The sequence below is a fragment of the Diabrotica undecimpunctata genome, chromosome 3 (genome assembly GCF_040954645.1).
Source record: "Diabrotica undecimpunctata isolate CICGRU chromosome 3, icDiaUnde3, whole genome shotgun sequence".
NCBI classification, from domain to species: Eukaryota; Metazoa; Arthropoda; class Insecta; order Coleoptera; family Chrysomelidae; genus Diabrotica; species Diabrotica undecimpunctata.
In genome coordinates this window covers 106,315,118-106,342,937 of record NC_092805.1, presented here as the reverse complement: position 1 = coordinate 106,342,937, position 27,820 = coordinate 106,315,118, and the positions used below count along the sequence as shown (strand labels likewise).

The 27,820-nt window shown below is 31.4% G+C and overlaps 1 protein-coding gene across 3 annotated transcripts; it reads right to left on the bottom strand.

Moving 5' to 3' along the window:
* Positions 1–26,775, bottom strand: LOC140435993 (uncharacterized). 3 transcript variants are annotated; one of them, XM_072524706.1, is made up of 6 exons: positions 26,483–26,775; positions 19,566–19,697; positions 16,585–16,828; positions 4,827–4,970; positions 3,141–3,196; positions 1–135 (listed from the first exon to the last, which is right to left on the bottom strand). In XM_072524706.1, exons 1-5 carry the CDS (start codon positions 26,567–26,569, stop codon positions 3,147–3,149), a joined length of 657 nt encoding a protein of 218 aa, XP_072380807.1. In that variant the 5' UTR covers positions 26,570–26,775; the 3' UTR covers positions 1–135; positions 3,141–3,146. The 3 variants fall into 3 exon arrangements, with proteins under 3 accessions (XP_072380807.1, XP_072380806.1, XP_072380805.1); XM_072524705.1 differs by lacking the exon at positions 3,141–3,196 and having other exon boundaries at positions 26,483–26,582; positions 26,633–26,768; XM_072524704.1 differs by lacking the exon at positions 3,141–3,196.
* Between the last annotated feature and the right edge of the window lie 1,045 nt (positions 26,776–27,820).

Here is a 27,820-nt window from a genome sequence, read left to right as displayed (position 1 = left end):
GAAACTGTTACGTTTTATTAAGTTTTTAACATTTAGTAACTAAATACAAAACTAAAAAAATCAATGGAGCTAACATTTTAAACGAATATTTCCCATGTGAGCCATTTCTCTGTAAACTTGTAAACTTGTTTATACCTAAAAGAAGAATTTATTTAGAGTAAAAAATATGTATAGATTTTGGAAGACTAATAGTCCAAGCTGTAGAGACAAAAATGAATGATTTTGAGAATTAATTAGTGAGTTTTTAAATCAAGCAGTCTTTGGGAAAATATTTATAATTTATTTTCATATTTTACATTTAATATTTTTTTCACTGTACAATATTATGATCTAATTTAATGGTATATTCTAAATACTTTCCTTTAAAAGCTATTATTTTCTGCTATTCAGTAAAATCTCGTTGTTAAACTGGCTTAAACGCATTAAGTCTGTTTTTAAGTTCAAAGAATCTGACTTTTTTTTTGTTATTTCGAGTAACTTCCTTGCCAATCATAGAAAACGATGTAAAGTATCATATTACAATAAGTTAGATTATCGCCATTGAACGTAGGTGTAGATTTTTTATTCTGACAAATGCGCACGGTCCTTTTTGTTAGGTCGTTTAGGCCCTATATGCTTAAGGTCTTTTTGACAATCCACCCTCTAATCCCAACCCTTTATTCTTTACTTCTTGAGATATGCTCTCGAGTGACGTCAGAATGAAAGTGAAGAGGAGTAGTCTAACCGTCACAACCTTTACTACATTAAGCTAACTCCACTTAGGTATACTGGGCGTAGAAGAAAACTTTTTTTTAATCTTTGTATTGACTTCAGCTACAAAAATCAATCAAAGTCAGATATTTGTGTAAGGTATAGAGAGCGTTGTAGCTTAATTAATTTAAAACGCAAAGGTCGCCCCTATTTCAAATTAATAAATACATATATTGTGGCTAAACACCCCACACGGGGTTAGGCCGCTTAAGCTCTCTAGATCTATGTTACGAGGTAGATCAGTCCTCATTTTCTTTATTTACTTTTTCCTGTTATTTTTCTCCACTGTTTCCTATCTCTGGTTTTTTCTCTCCATTGCCGTGCGCCCGCCCTTTTGAGATCATTTGTTACTTCTTGTAACCATGTAGATCTTGGTCTTCCACGTTTCCATTTGAAAATATTGTCGTAGATGGTCCTGATCTCCATATATGTCCTAGCCATTTTGCCCTTTGCTGTTTTACTTTACAAACTATATCCTCTTTAATTTCGTTTAGTAGTTCATGATGAAAGTAATAAATAAGGGGTAGAAATATTTTTTAAGCAATTATTTTTATTCCTACATTAAAATATAATCCACCAAATAGAGAATCAGTTTAGAATTAGATCTCTATCTTTATAAAAAAGGTTCTAGCCCTGCAAAATTTATATAAATTTAAGAATTTTTATAAACAATGAAACGTATCTCGAAAAGGATTTGAACGATTGGATCTTATGAAGTTTTTATTCGATTTGTAATTAAAAGAGCTATAATATAACGTTTTTTGCATAAAATAGAATGTTTACAAAAGTTATTATTAAAATAAAAAATGACGAAAAATTGACATTTTCGAACTTTCAATCGTTAATTCTGCATAAACTATTGGGTTAAATTTAATGCAACATAGCTCAAATTAAAGCTTTTTATATGCACTTTCAAAAAATTGTACTCATTTTACGCTAAAATATTGATTTGTGATACAATAAAAATGAAAATCAAAAAACACCGTTTTTTACACCTTAAAAGTGTCATAAAAAAAATGATAACAGTTTGAAGTCGCAAAGACTTGGAGGTTAATCCACGCATTACCCTTCATAACGCTGTGGTAGTTTCAACAATTCACTAATTACAATTTCAATATGTGATCTAATTCACTACTTGTAATGTACGTTTTTTTTTCTACAGCTTGGCCTATAAAGAATTGATAAATAATGAAAAGCTATAGTAAGTTTCACTATAATCGTTGCTGTGAATGTTTTTTGTCCTCAACATAAGACGAGAATAAAACTTCTAAGTGGTTGATTATGAAAGACTGTTATTAATCTTCGTCGAAGAAGGTACAATTCGATGTTGAAGTAATAGTAAGTTGTGAATTTAAATATTTTTATTTTATTCGAGCACAATTAATTTTGCGAACACTTTTATTTTACAATTTGTGTTACAAATAACTAAGTTTAAACCGACCACTTTGCTATGTCTAGTATATACGTTTAATATGTAGTGAAAGCGAAATGTGCACAAGGCAAGATATGTGATTGCACGTAGAATGTGTAATGTATTTATTATCAGACGTCTGACTGAAGAGTGTGTTTTTACCGGCAAAGAAACAACAATTTACAGGGATTCTTAACAAGCGAAAAATTAACCATCCTTTTTATGACTTTTAAGTTTGTAAATTCAAGAGAATAAAATGTTTTTTATGATCGACTATTAAGAAAACGCAATGCTTGGATTCCAACTTGGATTAAGTGGACTTGTACAAGTACTATATACCAAATTGGTTGCCACGTTTAAATGACTTGATGTCAAATAACCATTGCAAAGATGGCGGAAATGATTGTGGAAGGTGTTGTAGTGGTTGCTGATTTGTTGATACATGAGCTTAAAATCCAGAAAAAAGGAATAAAAAAGAAAAAATGTTGCACTTCTAGCATCCTTATTTTTATATTCCTTTATCCGTACATTCTATAATGTTTCCTCAGCTTCGTAACTCCATGAATCTAACCACCTCCCTTTTAAACCATTTTCTTTTGTGTTTACTTCTTGTTATCGATTTTTCGACACCGACGCCATTTTAATTTTACAATACCACAATACTTGAATCCAAGGAACTTGGTCAGCGTCCTACTTAACTTAGGACGCTGAAAGAAAACAAGAAAATAGTTTCAGAACAATAACAATTGATAATATTGTGAATGACATGATATATAGGTAGTTTCATCTACTTCTAGTGAAAAGCAAATGGTTTCCTGAATCTCAGATTCAATAACGTTACTTAAAATGTAACTAATTGATTCTATTAATTAATTCTGGATTGTTTTAGATACACCGTTAAATGTCTTCGAATCATAAAGTAAATTAGAAAATTCCAAATCGTATTTCTTAAACATTTTTATTAGTTCTCTATAATTACCTTGATTTAACGAATGCTCCGATTCATCGTGTCCCCTAAATGATAATTCCTGACAACTTAAAAAAATTACAATATTAATTAAACGACGTAAAACTGCGTGATTATTTTTTACAATTTTGTTATGTTTAATAGCATTTTCACGTTGGGCATTATCTAATGAAACATAGATATTTTGTTTTCCAAATAAATCTAATTTAATCTGGCTGTATGTTTGATCTTTCGAAATATCATGTTTCTGTAAAGCCCTAAATAATTCTTTGAAATTATCGTAACCAGATTCACATTAGGGATTTTGATGTTTGCCCCTATTTGTCGAAAATAAAATGAAAGGCCAACAGAAAAGTTTATTTTTTATTTCACTCCCGGTAAGCCATGAGTACTTGCTGTATTTACCAATTGATCTGAAAATGATCTATTGTTTCCCTTACCCCCCGTACTAATATTTATAAACCGGGACATTTTAGGCAAAGGACGCCCCTTATTTTTAATAACAATTTGTTCTTTGTATGGAATAGATAAAAACCCATTTTGCAAAATATAATTTAAAATATTATAATTTATCAATACTTACAGTTTCTCCCATAGCTTGCATTTTTTAGGTTAATTTACCTGAATTTGTTTACACTTAAATTAAAAAAACTTCTAATATATCAAAAGACCCTTTAACTAATTACGGCAGCGGTATCTTATCAAAGTATCGCTTTAGAAAATAAAAATAAGTCAATACAAAACAAATTGATCGATATAATACCAGAAAAGCCAGTCCGTGTACTTACTATCACTTCACTACTTAAGTTCTTAAGTACTTGTCCATCTCGAAATAACATTTCATCCCGCGCTCGCAAGGTACAGTTTGCGGCCAATGCAAATGAAGCATCGGCAAATTTAAATTTGCCGTACTTAGCAATTAAATGCGTATGAAGAGAAATGTATGTTTAGTTGCTCATCGACTAATATTCCATTGATTTTTACATGTAAATCGTCAAGCTTGGGATCAGCTTGCCGAAACTCCGAAACGTGTCTTTTTAAGAATTCACACATGCGGATGGATGTCTCGGATTTCGGATCATTAATTTGAAAAGTGTCTTACGCAGGGATAACTTAACGTTCATATTGGTCGAATTCTTTTAAAAACCATGAATAAAATTTAGTCTGGTCGAATTAGTCGAATTCTTTAGTGTACAGAGCAGTAATTAGAAAAAAATATGTTTTGTCGATATGTTAAAAAGGCTGCAATACATACTTAGTGTTTTTAAATTACTATCCTGGACAAAATTCATAAGGTCTTTTATGCATCCTGTAACTAATTTTCATCTAAAATTAGATTTCGTCTAAAATTTTCTCTCATCACATTCGCTAAAATCCAATTCTCCTTAGACACTTCTATTTTTTCCATGATGCTTTTCTGCGTTTTATTTTTTAATGCATTGAATTCTCTGTATTGACGAAGCAGTTTTTTGGCCACTCTTCGTTCTTCTATCAATTACCAACTTAACTTTTCATACTTTCACTAAAACTCGGTTTCGATAGGTTTATGATTACAGGCTTTGGTTTTGTGGTTGATTTCGTTTCACTATTACTATTTCGAAGACTTTTATAGTATAATTCGTAAAAAGTATTTTTTAATACATTAATTTTAATAAAAGTTAAATAAGCAGAGAAACTAATTAAATTAAAATTACTTACATTCGTCTTTTGCGTTGTAGTCAAGTGAGAAAAATATGTGGTTTTGGAATTCTTGTTCGTATCCATAATTCTTTTGCGACATATTGTTTAAAATATACTTTAGTTCATCAATAAGCGTTTCGTTTGTTATAGGGTAATATGTTCCTAAAAATTAAAACTACTTTGTAATTGACACGCATCAGCTAATTTTTTCTAATCAATTTTCTTAATTTTCTCAGGACTTATCCTTAGCTTGTGATAAATTCTAAACTGTCATAATTAAATATATAAATAGATATATGTTATGTTTCATTATCAATAAAAAATACTGTTTGCTGTGTTTAGATATTTCGTATATAGTTGCAACTTCTTAGGAACCCATCGTTCCAAAATTACACGATTTACAGAATATTTCAGTTCATAAAGGCATTATATCGCGTGTCCAGAACTGTAAGGAATAATCATGATCAATGGCATAAAATTAATAACTTTTGGTACGCTGATAATACCACCCTCATCACTGCTCTAAAGAATTCATAAAACTAAATTAAAAAAACTCATACGAGTCGAATAAAAAAGTTTGGACACCGATCTCGAGATTAACAAATAGAAAACCAAAATAATGATAGTATACCTACAGAATCCAAATAATTTAAATATAAAGAAAATCTATAACATCGGAACGGTTAAGATTTTCATTTATCTCGGCTCGTTAGACCAAACCAACGGGATGCAGTGAAGAAATTAAAAGAACAATTGAACTGGCTAAGCAAGCCATGACAAAACTTATAAAGATTTGAAAAAGTCATCGTATAATGTCTAACACTAAAGTATGAATAGTTAATAGTCTGATATTCTCTATATTCTTATATGCGTCTAAGAAAATAGACGCCTTTGAGATGTATTGCTGGCATCGAATATCTTGGACTGAGAAAAAAACTAATTTATCCAACAGATCCAACTACAGAAGAGACTGCTTACCATAATAGCTGAAAATATTGCCAAGTTCTTCGGCAGCAATATTAGAAGAAATGGTTTGGAAATACTTACAGGGGGCGTGGTCCATGGAAAAAGAAGTAGATGAAAGATTGCCCACAGATATACATCTTAGTGGGCTCACACGTCAAGATGATATCCAATGCAATATGAATCACGCAAGATCCAATAAATATTGCCGGTTAATATGTATCGCTTGAACGCATTTAAAACTACTGAGGATTGCTGAAACTATCGTTCACTAATGAGAAATCAAGGCAGACACGAGCTACTTCAATGCATTTTGATAAGTAAAATTGAAGGAAAAAGGGCCCCAGGACGAAGAAGAATATCCTGGCTTGCTAACCTGAGAGCATAGTATAGAATGACACCTCAATACAGCTATTACGTATAGCAATCAACAAAGTCATCATAGCCAGAATGATCGCCAACGTTCGAAACGGACAGGCGCCCTAAAGGTCGTGGCATATTATCGTGCACGTTGCGTTTCCAGCACATAGCGTTTAGTTTCCGAAAAATATAATTTAAATGGTTTTAAATATGAACAAACACTGTCCGGAACATAGCGTTTCAGACACTTAACGTTTTCGTTCAGTTTATTTGAGAACAATATTTTACCGATGCCGACGGCTACGTAACGAGTCGTAACCGGTTAACAGAGTATTTAAAAAAAAATTTCGAGGCTATTTTGTCATTTATGCATGTGTTTTTATTGCTTTGTGACAATTAATCACGGAAGTGATAAACAATTGGGACTTTAGTACGGAAGTGATACCTGTTCTTTTTAAAAATACTTTTTGGTTTGATATGTATGGCTTCGTTAAATGTAGTATTTTGTTTTTTAACTGAAGGTGAAATTAAATTTAAAACATATTTAAACTGAATCCTATTCATTCTAAAATATCCATAATATTTTTCATCGTCGTCAACTAATTCTCTGTATAAAGTCCAGTATTCACATTCCTTCTTACTTTCTCTTAGCATTGGATGTACTTCAAACCTTCTTTTTAACACAGTTTTTCATTCTTCATCGTTAAAAAGAAGAGCAATTGCACATAATTTTTGTCGAGAAAAGCGAGATCATATCTTCACCGAACCAAACTGAAACGTTCTATGTGTGAAAATGTGAACGCGCAGCCCAATTGCTGGAGTGGAAACGCTACGTGCCGGAAACTATACGTGCACGATAATATGCCGAAACCTTAAGAAGAAGATCGGTCACTGAAGCAACGGAGATAAAAAGCGTACAACCAAAATCAACTGAGACATTCGATGCATATCTATGCGCGATGTATGTTGTGGCGTGTGACGATTCCTTATTTAACATTTATTTTGTTCGTGTTATTGAAAGCAAATTGTCAAAATATGACAAAAGGATGGTCATAAATCAAGATCTAAATTTATTATTATTATATAGTGTATGCTTACTTTAAAGTTATTACAAAAAAAATAACAAACGTTCTTCTAAGAGGCTATTAGCGAAACAATGATATCGAAAATATTTTGCATTACATTTATAATGTTAGTTTAGATAGCATTTAAAACGTTAATTGAGGTTAAGAAACTTGTTATGTTTGAAATATTGTACTGTAGACCTAAAATATCGCCAAGTTTGTTTGGTATATTGTACAACATGCGCTTTGGCGTTAATGCTGGACATTTCTCTAATATATGTTTGGTTGTTAATTTTTCGTCACAGTTGTCACATCTTGGTTCTTGTTTGTTGGAGAACACATAGCTATTTGTTAATAGCCTGTGACCCACTCGGAGTAGCGTTAATATCACATGGTCTCTCCGACTTCTTGGTAATGTTGGTCAGGGTTTTATCGATTTTTGAAACATCGCGTAGCTTGGCCGATGACACTTTCCACTTTTCTTCCCACATATATCGCACTTTAAATTTAACCGCCGCTTTCACGTCCGCACTCGTAAATGTGTTGGTATACTCCGCATTATCACTACTTGCAGCTTCTTTTGCAGCATTGTCTGCCTCTTCATTTCCTGGAATTCCAATATGGGATGGTATCCAGAATAATATAATATTTTTCCATTCAGTTGAGCGGTATGGACTTCTTCTTTTATCTTGATGACTAAAGGATTAGTTGGGTAAACATATTGGATTGACTGTACGGAACTTAAAGAGTATGTGAGTATAATACAATTGGTATTATTGGATGCGTTGACAGCAAGGGTGGCCTGGTATACAGCATATAGTTCAGCGAGTAAATGTAGTACTCTGGAGGGAGTTTATATTTATTTGTCGATGTTGGGTTATGATTGCAGCACCAGTACCTTCATTTGATTTAGATGCCTCTGTGTATATATGTGTATAATCCTTGTAGTTGTGAAGCATATCGTTGAAGACGGATTTGATTGTGGGTTTGTTGAATGTTTGTCGAAAGAAATAAGACGGGTTAAACACTGAGGATTCTTTATTTGCCATGGAGGAATTGAGGACGATTGGGAGGAAAAGCATTCTCGGAACGTGTAGTTTAATTGATTTAAATAGCTTCTAATCCTTGTGTAGAAAGGTATGGCAGTTCTTGGCTTATTTATGAAGAGATTTGGGAACTTCTGTAAAACAATTGTGAATAGTAGGGTTTTTTGGGTTAGACCTGATTTTTGCGGCGTATGCTACACTTAAATAAAGTCTTCTGTCTTCTAAGGACGGTTCCCCAACTTCACAATAAATACTTTCGATTGGTGTTGTGCAAAAAGCTCTAGATATTATACGTAAAGATAGGTTGTGAAGACTGTCAAGTTTTTTTAGCAGTGTCTTAGTAACTGTAGAATACACAGTAGATCCATAATATAATTTTGATCTGATTATTGTTCTGTATAACATTAAAAGTGTTTGGCGATTCGCACCCCATTCTTTAATGGTCAGAGTCTTTAGAAGATTTAATCGCTTGTGACAAGTTAAGATCAAATTTGTTATATGAAGTTTCCAGTTTCTTTAGAGTATCTTCGAATGTCATGCCCAAGAATTTTATTGACTTTACACCTTTTAGTTTCTCATCACATAGTCTTAGGTTGGGGGTGTTTGTGACATTTTTCTTAGAAAACAGGATGAAACGAGTTTTTTCAGTGGAAAAACAGAAACCTGTTTTTTGTGACCAGAGTTCTAAGTGTTGTATAAAGTTCTGTGTGTGACAAAATATATTTTGTATATTTTTACCTTTGCAAAAAACTACGAGATCATCCGCGTAGATGCATGCCTTTATAGGCGATTTTAGATTTTTGAGAATACCATTGATTGCCACTATAAAAAGCGTAGGACTTATAACCAAGCCTTGAGGAATGCCATTTTCTGGAGACATTATATCTGATGTTGTGTTGTTTGTCCTAACTCTGAAAGCTCTATTTTGAAGGAAGTTTTTAATAAAGAAGAAACAGTGACTTTGGATGTTCCAACTATGTAATTTTTTTATTATATAATCGTACCAGGCTGTATCGAAAGCTTTTGATATGTCAAAGAAAACCGCTAGACATTTATTCCTTAGTGCGAATGCTTCAGAAATGTCACTTTCCAAATCTATGATATTATCTATGGTTGACCTTATCCGCATCTTGTCTTTTCAGGTGCCATCTTAGTTTATTATTAATAATTTTTTCTAGTAACTTACACATGGCGCATGTTAAAGATATCGGTCGGTATGGCTCGGAACTTGTTTTAATACTATTAGGTTTTTGTATAGGTATAACTGTGGATTCATAACATTTTTTCAGGAAATTTGTGCTGTAGCTAAATAATATTAAACAGATGAAGAAGTTATTTGTGAGCGCTATCTGGAAGGTGTTTGATTAAAAATAGGAATATCGTCCAAGCCAGCGCTAGTTTCTTTGGGATTTGATAATATTTCTGTATACCCTAATTGAGAAATGGGTAAATTTAACGGTTCATCTGTGTTAGGTATACTGCTAATTTTCTTATTTTCTTCTTGCTGTTTTTAATTAATGAAAGATTTTTTATAATTAATATTACTGGATCGTTTTTTGTATGGGTGAGCAAGGATTTTGGCAATCTCAGTATTACTAGTAACTGCCTTTCCATTTATTTCGAGGCTTTTGATATTCTGATTGCTATTTAATCCGGATATTCTTCGGACTTTGTTCCATTTTTCAGTCATGAGAGTGTTTGCATTCAATGTTGATACATATTGAGTCCATGACTGGTGTTTCGAATTTCTAGTCTTTTTGGCTATAGCACGTTGTTTTCTGTTTTCAATTTTATTCTCAACAGTTTTGTAGCGCTTGTATTGGTTAAAAGCTCTTTTGTTAGATTCAACTGCTGTTTTGTATTCGTGATTCCACCATGGGACAGGGTTGCGTTGTTTTATGCATGTAGTCTTTCGTAGTGCTTTTTCTGCTGCTTTTGTGATAATGGTAACAAGGTTCTTCAGTGTCTCATCTATATTTGAGGTACTTTTAAATGTGGTCATACTGCTTTCGATTAAATTTGAAAAAAGATTCCAGTAAGGGTTTTTTCAACAGCTTACAAGCGTATTTTTTTACAGCGTACAACAGCTTCACTTTTCTTAATATGTATGTGAACAGCAAAATCAATCAAGGCCAACGCCTAAACAATCAGATTTACAATCGCAACCGGATACAGCATCCGCATCTCAGTACCTACAGGGATTTTGTTACAGCGACTCTACACAAACTGAAACTGAGCATAGTCCGTCTATTTCCGCTTCACGAGATTCCTCGATTTCTGATATATTTTGAGTGATTAAAATTAAATGAAGTATATTTGCTTATTCAAAAGGTTTTATTAGATTACCTACTACTGCAATATTAACTTACTATATAGAAACATAATAACATAAGATTATGATGAAGCAATTTGTCACTTAAAACAATAAACTTAAATGTAGTATTAACTTCAATGGTATTTTCATTCAAACAACTGTATAGCTGTATTTAAATGCTTACCTTAAACATATTGCCAGCATTTCAACAGGTTGTATACAGTTTCTGAACTGCGTGTTTTGTCGTTGAAGAACACTCTTCAGTTTCCCATGTAACTCATCAAAGGAGCGAACTAACATACGAAAGTAGTTGAAAAACTTTTGGTCATCGTTTCTAAGATCTTCAAATAATACGTGAAACATCCTGACATTCCTGACTTCCTCTCGTCTCTGATTAATTGGGTGAATCCAGTGAAGGCGATTGCGCCTTTATCTTTTCCGACGCCGATACAGTATCCATAACGCAATAACTTGTTCACGATCCATTAGTTTTTCTCATCCAGACCAGACCAAATTTTCCGATGAACTGATAAAAATGTACGATTTACATCGTTCAATGTGAAAGTAGCAAAACTACGATTAAAAATCGGGCGATTTTTTCCCGCACGAGCGAAATCGTGAAATGTGAAAGTACGATAAAAATTCCTGGAACGATCGTTCACTGAAGCAACGGAGATACAGATCGTTCAACCAAAATCACATGAGACATTCGGTGTATAGCTTATTCGGCTATTAGTTAAAAGTGTATATAAAAAATAAATAAAGCGTATTGTATAGTATATAAATAGATAAAGTGTATATATCACTCTCCTTTTTTATCGAATGCTTTGGTGGGCATTATAATGCTGTTACTACCATTTCGTAGGTTTTTGTTTTAATATTCACAGATGTAGCTTGTATTTGTTCCAATATATACCCTATTTCTTGGTTATGTAGTATGGTATCTTTTATAATACGTAGTTGCACTTCCACCCTTAGCTGTATTATCAGGATCATTCGTATAGTACGTCATAAATCCCTCAAGTCTGATATATGACTCATTGGTGAAATGTGTTTCGGCATTAGTGTAAGGCATACATCAATTTTTTCTATATCAGCTCTGGTTAGTGCTGCAGAAGTCCATTAGCATTAAATTCAAGGATTTTTAATTGATTAGCCATTTCTGTTTTTAGGGATTGCTCCTTGAGCACGCTCATCCATCTTCATTAGTTTGTCCATGATTTGCTTGAGCTTAATACCGGTAGGTTTTATTTTGATTAAAATTTTGACCTTGTATTGGTGGGTCTTTGTTTGTGTTATTACCGCTGTTGGATTGAGTGGGCAGTTTTGTTTTATTTAATTAGTTATTTTTAATAATTTATAATTAATTCTTTGGCTATAATACAGCCTCGATAGTTTGCTGGATGACTTTGTCCACAGTGAACACATTTTAAGGTTGTATTTTTTGGCTTATCATAATTCGCGTGACATGTTTTCCGGTGCATGCGTATCTGTGCTCTTTAGCGCAATATATTCGGAGTGTGCCCGTAAGTTTGACATTTTTTATTACATTGTGGGACCAATCTGTATTTTCTAATTGATTCAATTTGAACCCGTATTTCTAATATATCAGTTATGCTACAGATTTGTTAATATATTCATCGATTGTAAATGACAGCATTAAACATATTTAGTGGCTTTTTTGTTTTATATTAAAGTTTTCTGGTAGTTTCAATTAATTTATATTCTCCTTTTTCTCATTTTTGGGTTATGTCTTCGGGGTTGCAGGAGTGATGAAGTTTGTTTGCCATTACCTTAATCGGACGGTTTTGCTTCTTTTTATATTATTATCATCAGTATTCATTCTCAGTTAATGTCTTTGTCAGAACTTGGTAGCATTTTCATCCTGTATATTAAATTTAATATTTTTGTCGTTGATGACTTTAATTTTAAATCCAGATATCATTTTTGCTATAAGTTCATGGAGTACATTAAAATTTGTAATTCGGTCTACAGTTATAGGTGGCGGTTGAGGTTTTTTTTTTAATTTTTGGCTGATCTTTTTCTGTGACCTTTGGACTTTGTTACGGAGGAGTAAGCGTTATATACATTCTTTTGTTTTTAACTTTTCTTCTTTATCCAATCTGTCTCTTCTGCGAGTTCATCTTCATCAATAAATGACTGGTAGACATTGATTATTTCTTTTGTATTGTAGGAATTTTCGCCAAACTACTTTTAACCCTGCATATTTATTTTGTAAATCTAAATAATTTTTTGTATTTGTTTACATTGCTGTTGTATTGTATTTATATTGTTTATTAAACAACTTTTTTCATATTCTCAATTTTTCCAAGCATTGTATATTGTATTTATGAGGCTTACTTATTTTGCGATCTTGCACTGTTTTTCTAAAACAGGTTATTATTCATTGTAACATGATCGCTTGTGACCTTGAATTTGGCCAAGTTGAAAAATTAAACTGAAGTAATAAATAGTTTTGCGATTAAATACTATGAAAACAGAAATAAGAATAATATTGATAATAACGATATAATAGTAAAATAGATTCTCTCACCTGTTTTTATTCACTAAAAAAAATCGGTTGCCTGTAAAGTCGGTTTTACGGGTGAAGATTTTACGTGACAACGTCTTTTTCTCGGTAGAATATTTATTGATATGAATATTATTAAATTGCACAATAGGAACAAGGAATTGAATGAAAATAAGAATTGCACAAATTTTAACTATAGAAATATATTTTGTTTACTAAAACATTGTACATGTAAACTTAAACTTAACTAATTTCTATTTGAGTGATTTTGTCTATTTATTTTATATATTATTTTATATTTTTTATATATTATTTTATATATTATATATTATTATATTATTATTTTATATATTATTTATATTTTATATATTATATTTTTATATATTATTTTATATATTATTTATTTTATATCATATTATTGATCTTATTATTTTCTACAAAATTTATTTGAAAATTTTTTCGATATATCAATTAGTTGCGGAGATATCGATCATTGAAGTTATTGTTTGCTACCAGTATTTTATATATTTATTTTTTTCAGTTATAAAAAATTACTATTTCCAATTGTGTCTACCAAGTATGGTCACATGTATTTGCCTACATATTAAATAATAATAAGTACAGATAATGTTATGTGACGTTCACTTCTGATTATATATATTTTAATATTTTTAATTTTAAAGAATCAATTTGAAAATCAAAACACTTATTCAGATCGAAGGTTCAAATTTTTGCTAAATAAATTTGAAATTAATTAAAATTTGTAAATGTAAATGGTAAAGTTGAAAATTAAAACATTTACTAAAATTGGAATTTAAAATTCTTGCTAAACACAGTTAAATTCTAACTCCGCGCGTGGTGATTGGTCGGTTTAGTTCGTTTGTTTGGTCGCCCTGTTTTGACAGGTTAGAAGTTATAATTTGTTATTTTAAATGTTTGACTAGCAATACGCGCTGTTTCTTCTCAATCGACTGAATTACGATTGATTGCAGAGTGATTTAAACTAATAATTTACTTAACACTATCAACATTTGTCAATAGTATAACATAACCTATAAACTCAGTTTCTCAACTTTTGTGTCAATCTAACAATTAATCAATCAATCATAGTTTACGATAATGAAATATTAGTGTACAATTATTTACCTTTATTGTTGTAGTTGTTGTAAATGACGAATCTAAGCACTCCACATTTTCACTACATACACAGCTGACGATACTTTCAACGATTTTCAACTTTAGCGATTCAACGCGCCTAATTCTCTAGTGCCGCGCGCAGCGGACCGATCATGTTTGAGTGGGAGAGAGACGCAAGGCATTCGCCGGTCCGGCGGGCCTCTCTCTCGTTCGGCGACTCACTGTAACAGACGTGAGCGGGCGTTACACTTTTTCTTAAATGACTCCGAGCCACAACCTAATTTAAGACGTTGTCACGTCAAAAAATAATTTTATTCGAAAGTCTGAATGCCCTTTTATATTTTAAATTGGAAAATTATTTTGCGAAAACCATTTGATCGATTGTGCTCAGTGGCTGACTAAGGCTAAAGCGGGCTCTAGGCAACATTGTAATTCCGGACCTATTTTTCAGTCATGACACATACTTTGCGTTCGGTAGTTTTGTTTCAAAGCATATAGTATGTAGTTCTATTTAATTATCTGATTTCAAGTATGAAACTAATTGTTTGACATCTTGAACACTACCTGTTTGTTTAAACTTCCGAAGAAGCTTTCTCAAATAAGCTCTCCATATAAGGCGATCGGGGTACCTATGATTAAAAAGACGTTCCGCTGCATGGAAGTTATTTCCGCATTCACCAATTATTAAGACAGCTGCTATTAGGTATATACGCGTTTACAAACTACAAATAACTAGAGAATTGACTAAACTAAGCAGAAACAGAAACTAAATATTGAGCTAGGTATAAATACTTTTGTAAATTAAAAACAACTAGTGAATTTACAAACGTCAACTTTTTTGACAAATAACAAAAGGCGGACGTTCAAATTTTTATTAATTAAATGCTAAACTAGAATTTTAGTATTTATTTAATTTATTCGTCAAAATCATCTTAAATCCAAACAAAATTAGTATGATTGAATAGGTAAATTAAAATAATTGTAGTTTCGGATTTAATTAATAAACATTCTAACGTTCGCCTCTGGTTAATGGTAAAAAAAGTTGACGTTTACGTAAAAACAATTATAGAATTGAAAAACCTCAACTTTTTGTCAAGTAACCAGAGGCGGAGGTTTTAATATTTATTAATTAAATGCAAAACTACAATTTTAGTATTTATTTAATTTATTCATTAAAATGAGCTTAAACTCAAATAAAATTCGTATGGTTGAATAGGTATTTTCAATACCTTTTACCAAACGAGGGATCACTTGCCATAAGGTCCTATTTAAAATTATCTGTCACAGTGGTGCTGTAAGGTCATCTGTCACTATTACGTTACTTGTTATGACTAGTTAAGAAGCCTACGTCTGTTTATTACCTGCCCTCAAATTTCTCTATTATAAGTATAACCGTTCAAAAGATAGGAGGGGGAATGAACTTTTGACTAGCACTGTATAAAGCTCAACAGGCAGTGAAGGCTGAAACGTTTTTACGCTATTATAATTACTATTTATATTTATTTCTATAAAATAAATTTAAATATCTTATAGTCTTTCTATACATTTCTTTACCACTTCCTTCCATTGATTTCTGTCCAATGTTTTGTCTTTCCAATTATCAATATTACATTTTTGTAAGTTGTCATATACGCTGTCCTTCCATCTCTTTCTTGGTCTACCTTTTCTTCTTTTTTGTATTGGCATTGGTGATAGTACCATTTTCGGCATTCTTTCCTTTCCCATTCTTTCAATGTGTCCTAAATATCTTATTCTCTGTGCTGTGTTCTTAAAACAGTGGATGATTGTCAATTTCCAGTTCTAATTGTGTATTATCAATTTATCAGACGGAAACTGGTTTTTCTTTCCACACTTAGTCTTTAGTGGTTTTGGGATAGGAAGATTTTTCCTATTTTCGATGGGGCGGAGAGCTGATAATAAATACTGGAATACTGCACAGTATGCTGAATCTTGCTATGCCCTGAATCACTAGACAAAAGACACGAACTATAACATGGTATGTCGGTTTCCTCCATGTCATTGGTACCACATAGGACATGTTATATTACATATACTGAGTAGGTGAATAAAAGTGTTCTGTAAAACAAAATCTTTTTTTAATGAAGTTTTGTTTTAATACTGATTCACAAAGAAAACATATCCTCAAACTATCCAGTTAAATAGGTATTAGTTAATTAAATTCAATACGAAACCAAAAGGTTCTAGTTAAAAACGCATTTTTTTAATTTACTCGAAAGTTACAAATTGCGATATTCAAGTATGTCTTTAGTTACCGATATGGTTGTTACGAAATAGTCGGGTGTCATTTTTCAAAATAGATAAAATAAAAAATTGACAACAACGGAATAAATGGAATATTTACCCAATTGGACGTCTTGAAATTTATGTGGAAAATGGGAACCCAAGGCAGCAACCTCGCATCTTTGATCAACATTGTCGACAGACACTTGCTGAAACTGATCTCTCAAATATCTAATGAACTGTACGGCGAACTTTAAACACTGTGAGTTAGAATGGCTATTTGTATTATTTTTCGTAGGATCAATTAAACCAAGGGAGCATGCCGTTTTCCGGTTACCCCTGCATAATACTTTTCCATCTGAAGACTAAAACCAATAACAGTTTTTGTATTATAAAGCCGGGCAAAAGGAAAAAAAAGCTTTTTTATAAACCACTTTAAGCCATAAGCTGCTACGATAAAAAATGTTTACTAACTGATCGATTTTAACATGTAAATATATATATATATATATATATATATATATATATATATATATATATATATATATATATATATATATAAATGTGCACTCGTAAGTGAATGGGATATTTTCGGTCAATTTGGAGATAAAAAAGATAAGAGTTGTGCTACTTTATCTATTTATTGAAGACGTTTCGCCCAATGTTCATTGGGCATCATCAGTTCATCTAAAAGAGTATTATAAGCGATACATCTATATGAAAAACAATTAAGTTAATGATCTTACCTTTAAAAGATCTGTAGCATTAAGATATTATTATTGTGAAGAAACATCAAAAATTAATCTATTAAATAAATCAGCAAAAACACAGAAACACAGAACGCCGGAAGATTCCCAATTGAAGTAATTTTATATTATTTTTTTTATTAATTTAACTTTTGAAAACATTGATTGATTCTAAAATCTATCAAAAAATGTACAAAGGCAAGGTTAGGGATCTTGATTGTTATGATCATATCATGCAAAATAAAGTATTTGAAAGCTTGAATGTCAGAACTGACAATCAGCTGGTGAGATTTAAGGAAAAGTTTTGTAGATGCCACATACGCACATACGTCGTTTTGAACATTCATTTTACGTTTAGTTGCCAGCCGTACGTGAAATGTTTAGTTAATGACAGCAGTTTAAAGTTTACGTTTATAATGCATTACAAAAATTTTCTTTTTTTTTTATATAGATGAACCTATGTCTTTTAAAGTTTAAAGCTTTCAACAAAAATTTTATAAAGTGAAAATAAAAAGTCTTTTCATTATAATGTGTTATCATCATAAGACCAATATTTGGAAGTCGCTAAACAAATTGAAGATGCAAAAAATATGATGAAAAGACAAAATTACAACAAAGAAGATTGAAACGATTTGCTGTAGGTAAAAATCAGGGATGTGAAAAAATTTATTGCATGGAGTGCAGCTAATATAAAATACTATATTCCATCTGATGAACTTTATGATGTGATTGACGTAGCTCATGTGGCTATCGGCCACGGTGGTCGAGATAGGATGTTAACCGAGACCGGAAGTTAACCGATTGTAAATCACCTACGTTATTATCTTGAGTGGTTTATCATTTGAATGATATATTTTTAACTATAGAAGCACCAAGCATTCTCCAATCTGAGAACGGTAGGGAATTAGTCAATAATGTTATAAATGAGTTTGGCAGTCTCTGGTCAGAACTAAAAATTGTGCACGGAAAGCCCAGGCACAGTCAAAGTCAGCGCTCCGTTGAACGTGTAAATCAAGATATTGAGAATATGATAGGTTCTTGGATGAAATATAACGTTTTAACGGAATGGTCAGAAGGCCTGAGATATGTTTAATTCATGAAAAACCGCGCCTATTATTCAGGGAAATAAAACAAACGCCGTACAAGGCATTATTTGGAATATAACCCAGAGTAGGACTTCCGATTTCCACTTTCCCGCAAGAAATCATAAATAAAATTCAGAATAAAGATGACTAAAGGAAGGTCATAGAGGATAATTGCAATGTTAACCTAAGAGAAGGCAGTGATGATAACGTTGAAGAAGTTAGTAACCAAGAAAAAGTTTCTTTATCTGAAAATGACATTCAAAAAGCTAGAAAAATTGCAGCAAAAAATCTTGTAAAACAGGTTAAAAAAATTAAAGCAACTTTTGACAAGTCTCATCTATCATCATAGATCTCAAAAACATCATTGGAGTTATTCTTCAGACAAATCACGAAGGTTTTTACAAAGGGTTGCAGCTACTAGACATTCAGTTGGATCATGATAAGGTTTTGTCAGATGCAACAAAAATTTTTACACAAACAGATGTAAGTACAAGAAGGCAATGATCCTCTGCAATTTTAAGTGCCACCAAAGCACTCCATGTAAAAATAAATAATAATTTTAATAATTATTGTTTTTTTTTTATAAAAAAACACTTATATTCTATGACAGAAAACAAAATGAGATTCAGTAGTGGACAAAGTACTGTGTATATCGGCAGTAATATAAATGTACAAAACTAAATGTATGTAACAAAACTAAAAGTACGACATCCTTACGGAGTTTCTCGATCTTTCATAGACGCCAATATGGTATTATAATAAGAAAAATGTAATCGTGACTACACTCAGAATTTTAGAATTATATTGAATAAATATACAAAAACATTATTTCTTATTATTAATAATTTAAATTTTATGCAACAATTGTTTAAGTTTAATTAGTCAAAAAATAATCATTTTTATTATCTAGATTACACAATCGTACGCTATTGATAAGGGAATACTTATCACGTTTCAATAATGTGATGGAGAAATTTTAACAATGTGATTATTTTCTTCACTTTGAAAATCCCTTACTTATTAAGTATTCTGATGTTTTGGCAACGCTGTGTGGTTCTGACGTCGTAAATCTTGGATGACGTGCACTCTTTTTTATGTGAAAAATTCTATATATTACTGTCTGTACATATCCCCCCGTTAATAATTCTTAGTGGTTGATGCGGGCATATTTGTGTAAAAAAATATGGTGTTTTTTTTTATTTTATAGGTTTTCTTATATCTTGATTTAATAAATCATATTGTATTAGGATTTAATATCCTGTTTTACTTACCCTGGAACCGTATGGTACTATTTCCAATTTAACGAACTTCGATAAATGTCCTTCAAAAAATGGATTTACTTCTTGTTCAATAAATCCTCGTGTATGTGGACAAAAAGGCTCATAAAAAATTACAGCTTTCATCTAAAAAAATTAAATGTAACAAAAATAAAATAGTTCTTGACCTAGATAAGTCAATTAACATCACATGGTTAATACTCGAATTTTAAAATAAATAATTGGTTGCCGAGGTACCCTTATATGAGGAATATAGCTCGTTGTAAGTTAAAGTATTGGTACCAGCTTTATGTATACATATATAATAGAAGAATACGTAAATACACGTTTTTGCAAACAGCATTAATGAATTATACAAAAAAAAATAAAATTTACTTAACACTGTAAAAATATTCAGTTATGCTATACAAATATCTGTATACAAGAATATTTTTTAATTTTAAATATTAGCGCTCATCCTAGAAAAGTATTTTTTTAGCTCTCAAGCCTATTTTTCTTTAAGACTAAATAATATTTAGTTATCGCTATTATAGTTATGAAAACTTTTTTTCTGTCGGAATTCTGTTTTTTGTATGTCGGAATTTTATACACTCAAAGCGAAATATCCAGTATATAATTGGCAATATTTTTTTTTTAACAATAACCTGAAGGACCTTCTCGGAAATATCTCAGAAATATGTTTAGTAAATTCTGAAACCCTGCACCAACTTATACAAGTCTAGAACGTAGCAACCATATGATTTTGGAGTAACTCGGTAATCTCCGAAAAGTGTTTGCAATCTAATGGCAATCATGCAACATATGAATTATTGCAATCCTCTGCAGAATGTGCAATTTAAATCTACATGCAACAATCCCATTTTATGCAGTTATCTCTGATTAGCACATGTCCATTAAGAAAGCCTGTTATGACTCTGAGCTGATTCCTGATTATTTTCCTCAGTACTGCATCCTTATTAGGATATTATGCCCGTCTAATATACATCTTGCCATGTATCCGATGGAGTATGTTTCCCAGTGAGTGTTGTGTTTAGATGTAGACTTTTTCAGGCTATGGACAATGTTCTTGAGCACTCCCATGGCTTAATCTGGATCAAAGTAATTTATAGCTAGCTGATACTCTTCTGGCAAGTTCTCCAGCTGTTTAATTTCCGTGTATTGCCCAGTAATCTGGAACGCATATTATGTTATCTTTTGTCAGTTCGTCGAGCTCCTTACGATATTTCCACACTAGCCGAGAGTTCATATTAAAGTATTTAAGATCTCCCTATGGCTGCTTCACCATATGTACATATATTGATACGCTTTTGTTCGAAAGCACTTGTATTAATTTATTTTCCATAGTGCAACATTGCACAATATTTGCCTGTTTTTTTTTTCACTGAACCTTTCTGCAATTTTAAAATAATCGTCTGGGCACCAGGTTTAACTCCACAGTCTGGGTTAAGTCCACATCTAGCCTATTGGATCTACTCTACGTACTGAAGAAGCTTAAACAGTAATCTGCCAAAATCGATAAAAAATGAATTTAAATAAACAAATGTGATGTCAAGTCGAAATATCACAATAAAATTAGAAATAAGATCAAAAAACTCGAAGAGAATATACTTAGATTACATGATCAAACTAGGCAAACAGAATCAAACGGTAGAGATAACTAGAAACATTCAAATGACTTAGGCAGCTGTAGGAAGACTCAGTTGTGTTGAAAAACAAAAATATATACCATATATTTAAAGAAAAGGGAATGTTAACAGTTATATTCTACCAGTTATGACCTATGGAATGGAGACCGGGACCAGATCAAAACAGAAGGCCATTGAATGAGCTATGTTAGGAGTTTTCTGAGAAAACATATACGAAATGAGGACGTGCGAGGCAGGACGAAGGTGGAAGATATAATTGGAAGACTTTAGTAAATGAAATGGAGCTGGGTAGGATACGTGGCGCGACAAAATAACGATAGATGGACCAGAATTATTACATACTGGAGACCACGCGAGCACAGTCGTAGTACAAGAAGATCACAAAAACGGTGGCTAGAAGACATCAAAGCAAACTTGGGGAGAAACTAGTACCAAATACGACAAAACAGAGAACTCATGGAAAGGATTTTGTCTAAAATTGGATGCAAACAGGCTAAATAAGACATCGGTAAGCTGTTTGCTAAGCCAATGAACGAAATTATGACCTAAAATGATGGATCTATCGCTTTTATCAAATTATTCTTTTATGTTGTTTATACAAATGTTTTTGCGATGCATCTAAGAGGAATTTTAACTGCGTAGTTAAATAATTATTGTCATAGTTACGTTTTAAATTTTACAATCTTGAAAGCCCAGCACCGTTAAGATCCATATTCTTATAAAAAAGCGTCATTGAAAAAAATTCTGATTGGCCGGCTGCGAAAACTGGTCGGAGGGGTTATGCAGGTCGACTAAACGGAAAGAAAGAAAACATTTATTTTTGGATTTGAATTTTGAAGAAAAAAGATTCGGCGTGTGTAGTCTTCAAAAGCCGACAAATTTTTTTGTGGAGAGGTGAATTTAATCAAATGCAATGTGGCAGTTTTGTTAACTTAATCACCGATCTGTTGTATTGTGTCCTAAGCGGGAGATTTGTAAAGCAGCGTTGCAACAATTTGAGAGGTCCACACGGTTTTAAAAAGAAGTTGAAGAGGCCTAGTTTTGAAGATTGCAGTTTTTTGTCATTTAGGATAATCCGAAGCCCGAATCCAGGGTCCAACTTCCAAGGAATTGTCTTTTTGTGTACCCTGGTCATTTCAGACCAATTTCCAGTTTGAGTCGGACACAGTTGTGTGTTGCTTGCAGTGTTTTGGATCCAGTTCCAAGCCCAAAAACTTTCTTTAAGGAAATACATCAGCCAGAGTAATATAAGGTACTTTTTGTTAAACATTTTTCTAAATAAAAATAGACATTTTTCATTAATAAAAAATTTGCTTTCATAACAAGGTAAAAAATTGTAATAAATAAAATTATCAGTTTTATGGAATGGCTAATTGTCACATTATTCTTCTTTTAAATGCAAATAATTTTAAAAATTTAATTAATATTTCTAAAATTTTTAATATTTCATTTCGACATATGACGGTTAGTATTATTCCTTTCAGACAATTGGTAAATAAAAATAAATTTGATTTGTTTTGTTTTAAAAGGTTAACCTCGATGTAAGCTCCTTTAAAAAATCTAGATATTTTCATTTTAATAATAATTTAAATTCCTATAGTGTCCCCAACGTCTGGAGTTTGTTGTAAACCGTTACAAATAGCACCATTGTTTGTAAGTTTTTTTTTTATTCATTTCTTTGTAGTTACCCCTTTCCAGTCCATTCTTTTGACGCTAACTCTTTACCTCCCTCTTATCTGTGTTCCACTGTAATAGACACGAAAACATTCGTATCCAGTAGTTTCTTCATTATGTCGATCCATCTGGTTGGTGATCATTAGACTTCGGCAAATATGCAAATAAAAATGTAGAAAATATGCGCATAAATATGCACGTGTTTACCCGAAAATATGCAAATATTTTACAAAATATGCATACAAATAAATAAAAAAATCGTAAAATAGTAACAATTTTATTTAAAAAAAAGTGTACATAACTAAATATTTCCTACTATTCATTAAGATTTACATTTATTTTAAGTAACTACATCATTTTTAAGTATGAATAAACTTATTTAGAATTATGGTAACAATAAATGACCAAGTGGTGTTCAAAATTTTCTAACAAAAACTTGTGGCTTCTGTCTGAGTACATATATTTATATATGGAAAACTTCGTTCAACATCAACTGATGTAACGGGAGCATTTTTCAAACTAACCAAAACATTTGGTTCTAAATTAATTGTTTCCGAAATATTTCCAGCTAGAACACTGACTACTTCAGAAAGAATATGGTAACCTTTATTTTTTTCCATAGTAGCTTCAAATTTTTTTAAAATATCTTTTCCAATATTACCTCTAACGTTCCGACAACATGACGCAAATTCTTTTATTAATGCTGTACTTTTGAACAATGCCAGTTTTGGTGATTCTAACTGAGTAATTGTTTTTTGAACAAAACTAAAATTTGATTTTATAAATGAAAGTTCTTGTTGAAGCAAGTTACTCTGAAAAGTTTGTTTAGAATCCAAAAGAGATTGGGAACTTTCATCTGTTAACGTATCAATTATGTTCTTTATTTTAACAAAATGATCTGCATAAAAATTAGCTGCTTCTATCCATGTTCCCCATCGCGTTAAAATAGGTTGTGGTGGAAGAGGAATGTTAGGTAGCATTTCTGTATAAAGTTGAATTCTTATAGGAGATTTAAGAAATACTTTTTTGACACTGGATATCATGGTATTTACAAGAGGAAACTTTTTTCGTATTTCCTCTGCAACTCTGTTTAATCCATGCGCTACACAAGTAACATGTATTAAATCTGGGAAAAATATTTTTAAATTTTGTCCTGCTTTCACCATATAAGGAGCAGCATCCGATAAAATAAGCAGTAATTTATTAGAAGGAATAGTTGTCGGAAGAAAAAAAGTTGCTAATGTTTCTTGTATAAAACGCGAAATTGTTAAAGCATTTGTTTTCTCAAGTTGCTGGCATGAAATAAGATGAGATTTTGGTAAGGTATCTTCTTTAAGAACACCAATCAATAAATGAGCAATATACTTTCCTGAGGAATCAGTGGTTTCGTCTACAGATAGGTAAAAATAATTATCTGCAATTTCTTCCTTAATATTAATTAACACCGACGAGTATAGCCCGTTCACATTATTTCTTCTTAGAGACCGATCACTTGGAACATTAAGTTTGCAATATTTTTTTAGAAACGAACTAAAATTTACATTTGCTAATTTTGAAAGCGGTATGTTTGCAGACACTAATGCGCGACACAAGTCTTCATTAAAAGTTTCTTGCTCATCTAATTTTTTTGAAGTAGATTGGAAACATTTAGCCATTGAAGTTTGATGTTTTCCTCCTATTTTTCCTTTTTTTGCAATGTGTGAAGCAGTTCTCACATGTTGGTCTATCTGAAATTTCTTCTCACATGCTATCTATAAATAAAAATAAAAACCTTTATTTTAACCCAACCTTTAAAATATAAAAATATACAAGGTGTTTTTGGTTAATCAAATAACTGGTTTGAAAAAAAAAACACTCGCTAAGTGTTTTAAATGCAGTATTATTCCACAAATTAGTATTTGTTACTAACCATTAGTACATCATATAACTTATTTTAAAATTCAACAAAAGTTTTTTTTGTTAATTCAAATACAATAAAAATAATTGTGTTTTAGAATAGCTGACTTCATAAAAAAAAGTAAAGGTGAAAAATTTTTCTAAATACACACCATTGTATTGTACCATGGACAATTTTTTCTCACTAAAGGAAGCTATTTTTCATTTAAAAACAACCTACGAGTACTAAATTTCAAGTAAATACGTTTATTGGTTTTAAAGTTATTGTTGTTATTAACTAAAAGAATTTAATTTTTTTTAATTTTAACACCCTGTATCTCGAAAAGTAAATAAGTTTGACCCCTCATTAACTATATCGTTTTGTTCAATTTTTCGAGAAGTATCTACAGTCAAACGTTGTAAGTGTCATTTGGAAACACCCTGTATGTATGAAATATTAGATATTTAATAGAAAATATTAGATACTTACAATTTTGCCACAGACTGAACAGTAGATTTTTACCATATCCATAGACAGCTTTTTATAAGGTTTAATCCAAGTTGAAGCACTGGTTGTTTTAGGCATTATAAAATCACAATCTTCCTTTTTGTTACGCACAACGAGTGTTTACGCTTTGAATATCAAAACAAAAATGATTTACAAATCTGAGCATCAAATTAGAAATGTTTAGGTACCTAATTCAATAAACTGGGAGATTTTGGAAAATCCCTAAATTAGGAACAAAACTATTAGCCGTTTACCTGCTGTTAAGATACAATAAATTGTAGATAGATTTGGGGATTAGATCATAAAATGCAAATGAGCGAACCCTTAGCGATTATCCAATAACTGAATGCCTCAGTGACCGAGACTTTCTAAGAATGTTAAGGGCTACTTAAATTGATCTTCTTTGAAATTGTAAATGTTTTGTACCTGTAGAGATTACGTACTTAGATCATTTCTTGATTAAAATGACTACAAAATTTTATACAAGAATTGAAATAAATTGGTATGTTTAAAAATTTTCAAATACAGTATAAAAATCTGAACTTTTATGCACTTTATGCAAACTTTTATACAAATATGCCAAAATATGAAATATTTGCATAAAATATGCACAATATGCAAAATATGCAATATGCATATTTGCCGAAGTCTAGTGATCATCTTCTACTGCTCTACTACTTTGCCTTTGGTTTTTGGTAAACTATTAACCTCTCCATATCGTGGGCTTCTATATTCTACGATTATGGAACAAATAAAAAGAAACGAATAAATCAATTGATAAACATGTAAGATCCATAATGTTACGCGAAGAAGGAACGGCGTAATTTTTGGTATCACCACAAAATAATCGATAGGATTAAATAGGTAAAGTATACGAAAACTAATAGTAGTCGACGAATAGGTGGGCCTCCCAAAAAATACCTTCCAATAGCTGGAAATCTAAATCGTAAAAAACATGCTCTATAATGAACAGACAGTCTAATAAATCTAAACAAAGAACAAATAAATACAGGTACTTAGGTATCTAGATTTCTTTCTTCGATATTTTACTAAATTTAAATAATATAGTTTCCAATCTCTAATTAAAACACAAATCAAGATGAGAAATCAGAGTTAAAGATTAAGGTTTGTGTGATTAAAATATGTTATACTTTTAAGTCATTCTTTCCCTAACCTAGAATGATTAGAACTTTGATTCTTTTACCTACCACGTGATCTTCTACTTCCGCGAAAGTATAATTAATAAAAATCTCAAAGACGATTACAACAATAACCTTGATTGCAAACCACTTCATTTTTGTTGTAACATTAATTTAATAAATTGTATTACTAGAAGCTTGTAGTATATTCTCACAACAACAAACGAAACTGTAACTTATATTTATAGGAAACTTGTAATATTCTGCTTTTTTGATCTTTATAGTCCGTGAACTTTAGGAAAACACACAAACTAAGAAATAAACAAAAGAATTTGTCGATTAAATGTCTAGATGTATACTGACACGGATCTGGGAATTTTACAAATTATTTTTTTCTGAGATTTCTTATATAAGAAGGCGGTACCTACGACGAAATACACTGCTCGAGAAAAAACCGAATACTTGAATGTTTTAAAATATAATATTGTATCCATAAATAGTAAACATAACTTCTTCGATGATACAAGGTGTCTTCGGTTATAGAGCAAAAAAGTCATAACTGATCATTTTTCGAACATTATTTTTAAGACGTGAGAAGACTGCTCGATAAAAAACCGAATACTTGAATGTTTTAAAATATAATATTGTATCCATAAATAGTAAACATAACTTCTTCGATGATACAAGGTGTCTTCGGTTATAGAGCAAAAAAGTCATAACTGATCATTTTTCGAACATTATTTTTAAGACGTGAGAAGTCTTGACGACTTTTATACCTATAATTTCTGTCATTTTTCGCTAGTAGGAGGAGCCCATTCTGAAAATTCAATTATTTAGTAGTGCCTGCAATGTAATTAATACCTTTTATTTGGTATTTGGTGATGGTAAGACAATATGGGACAGATATACGACGTAAAAGCAAGGTGGAGAGCATCAAGGACTGGATAAGAAATATATGGGTAGAATGGAATGATCACATAAACCGAACGATAACAAAATATAGTAGTAAAGACGGCGAGAGACGGTTCCCCAATAGGGCAATAAGGACTCCTTGGAGGTGCCACAAGCTTTGTAAGAAAACATGTAGTTTGAAACCTAAAATTATCTATTGTTCATATATTATGGTGTGTAACGAGTCCGTCACTTAACCAATTCTTAAATTATTTCTAACTAAAATTTTTAGATCTTTAAATTCACAGAATTCAAATAATATCTTCAGTTACTTTTAACGTTTATGTTGGTATTAAACAGCGACCCCAACCGGTGAGATTCTGAAAGCTGAATTAATGAGACGCGAATGTATTCAATTTGGTCGAATATTCCACGTAAAAATACCCCGGAGAGTCTCAAATTATGTAAAGTAGAAAGGTATAGTTTTTTTTTTTCAAGAAAAACCTGGGAAGAATT

Coding starts and splice junctions, on each gene's coding strand:
- LOC140435993 (XM_072524704.1), bottom strand. CDS start 26,569: ATGAAGTGGTTTGCAATCAAGGTTATTGTTGTAATCGTCTTTGAGATT. Junction 4,971..16,584: donor ATTTCAAGACGTCCAATTGG/GTAAATATTCCA, acceptor TTTAATTTTTAG/GAACATATTACCCTATAACA. Junction 136..4,826: donor CTACAACGCAAAAGACGAAT/GTAAGTAATTTT, acceptor TTCTTCTTTTAG/GTATAAACAAGTTTACAAGT.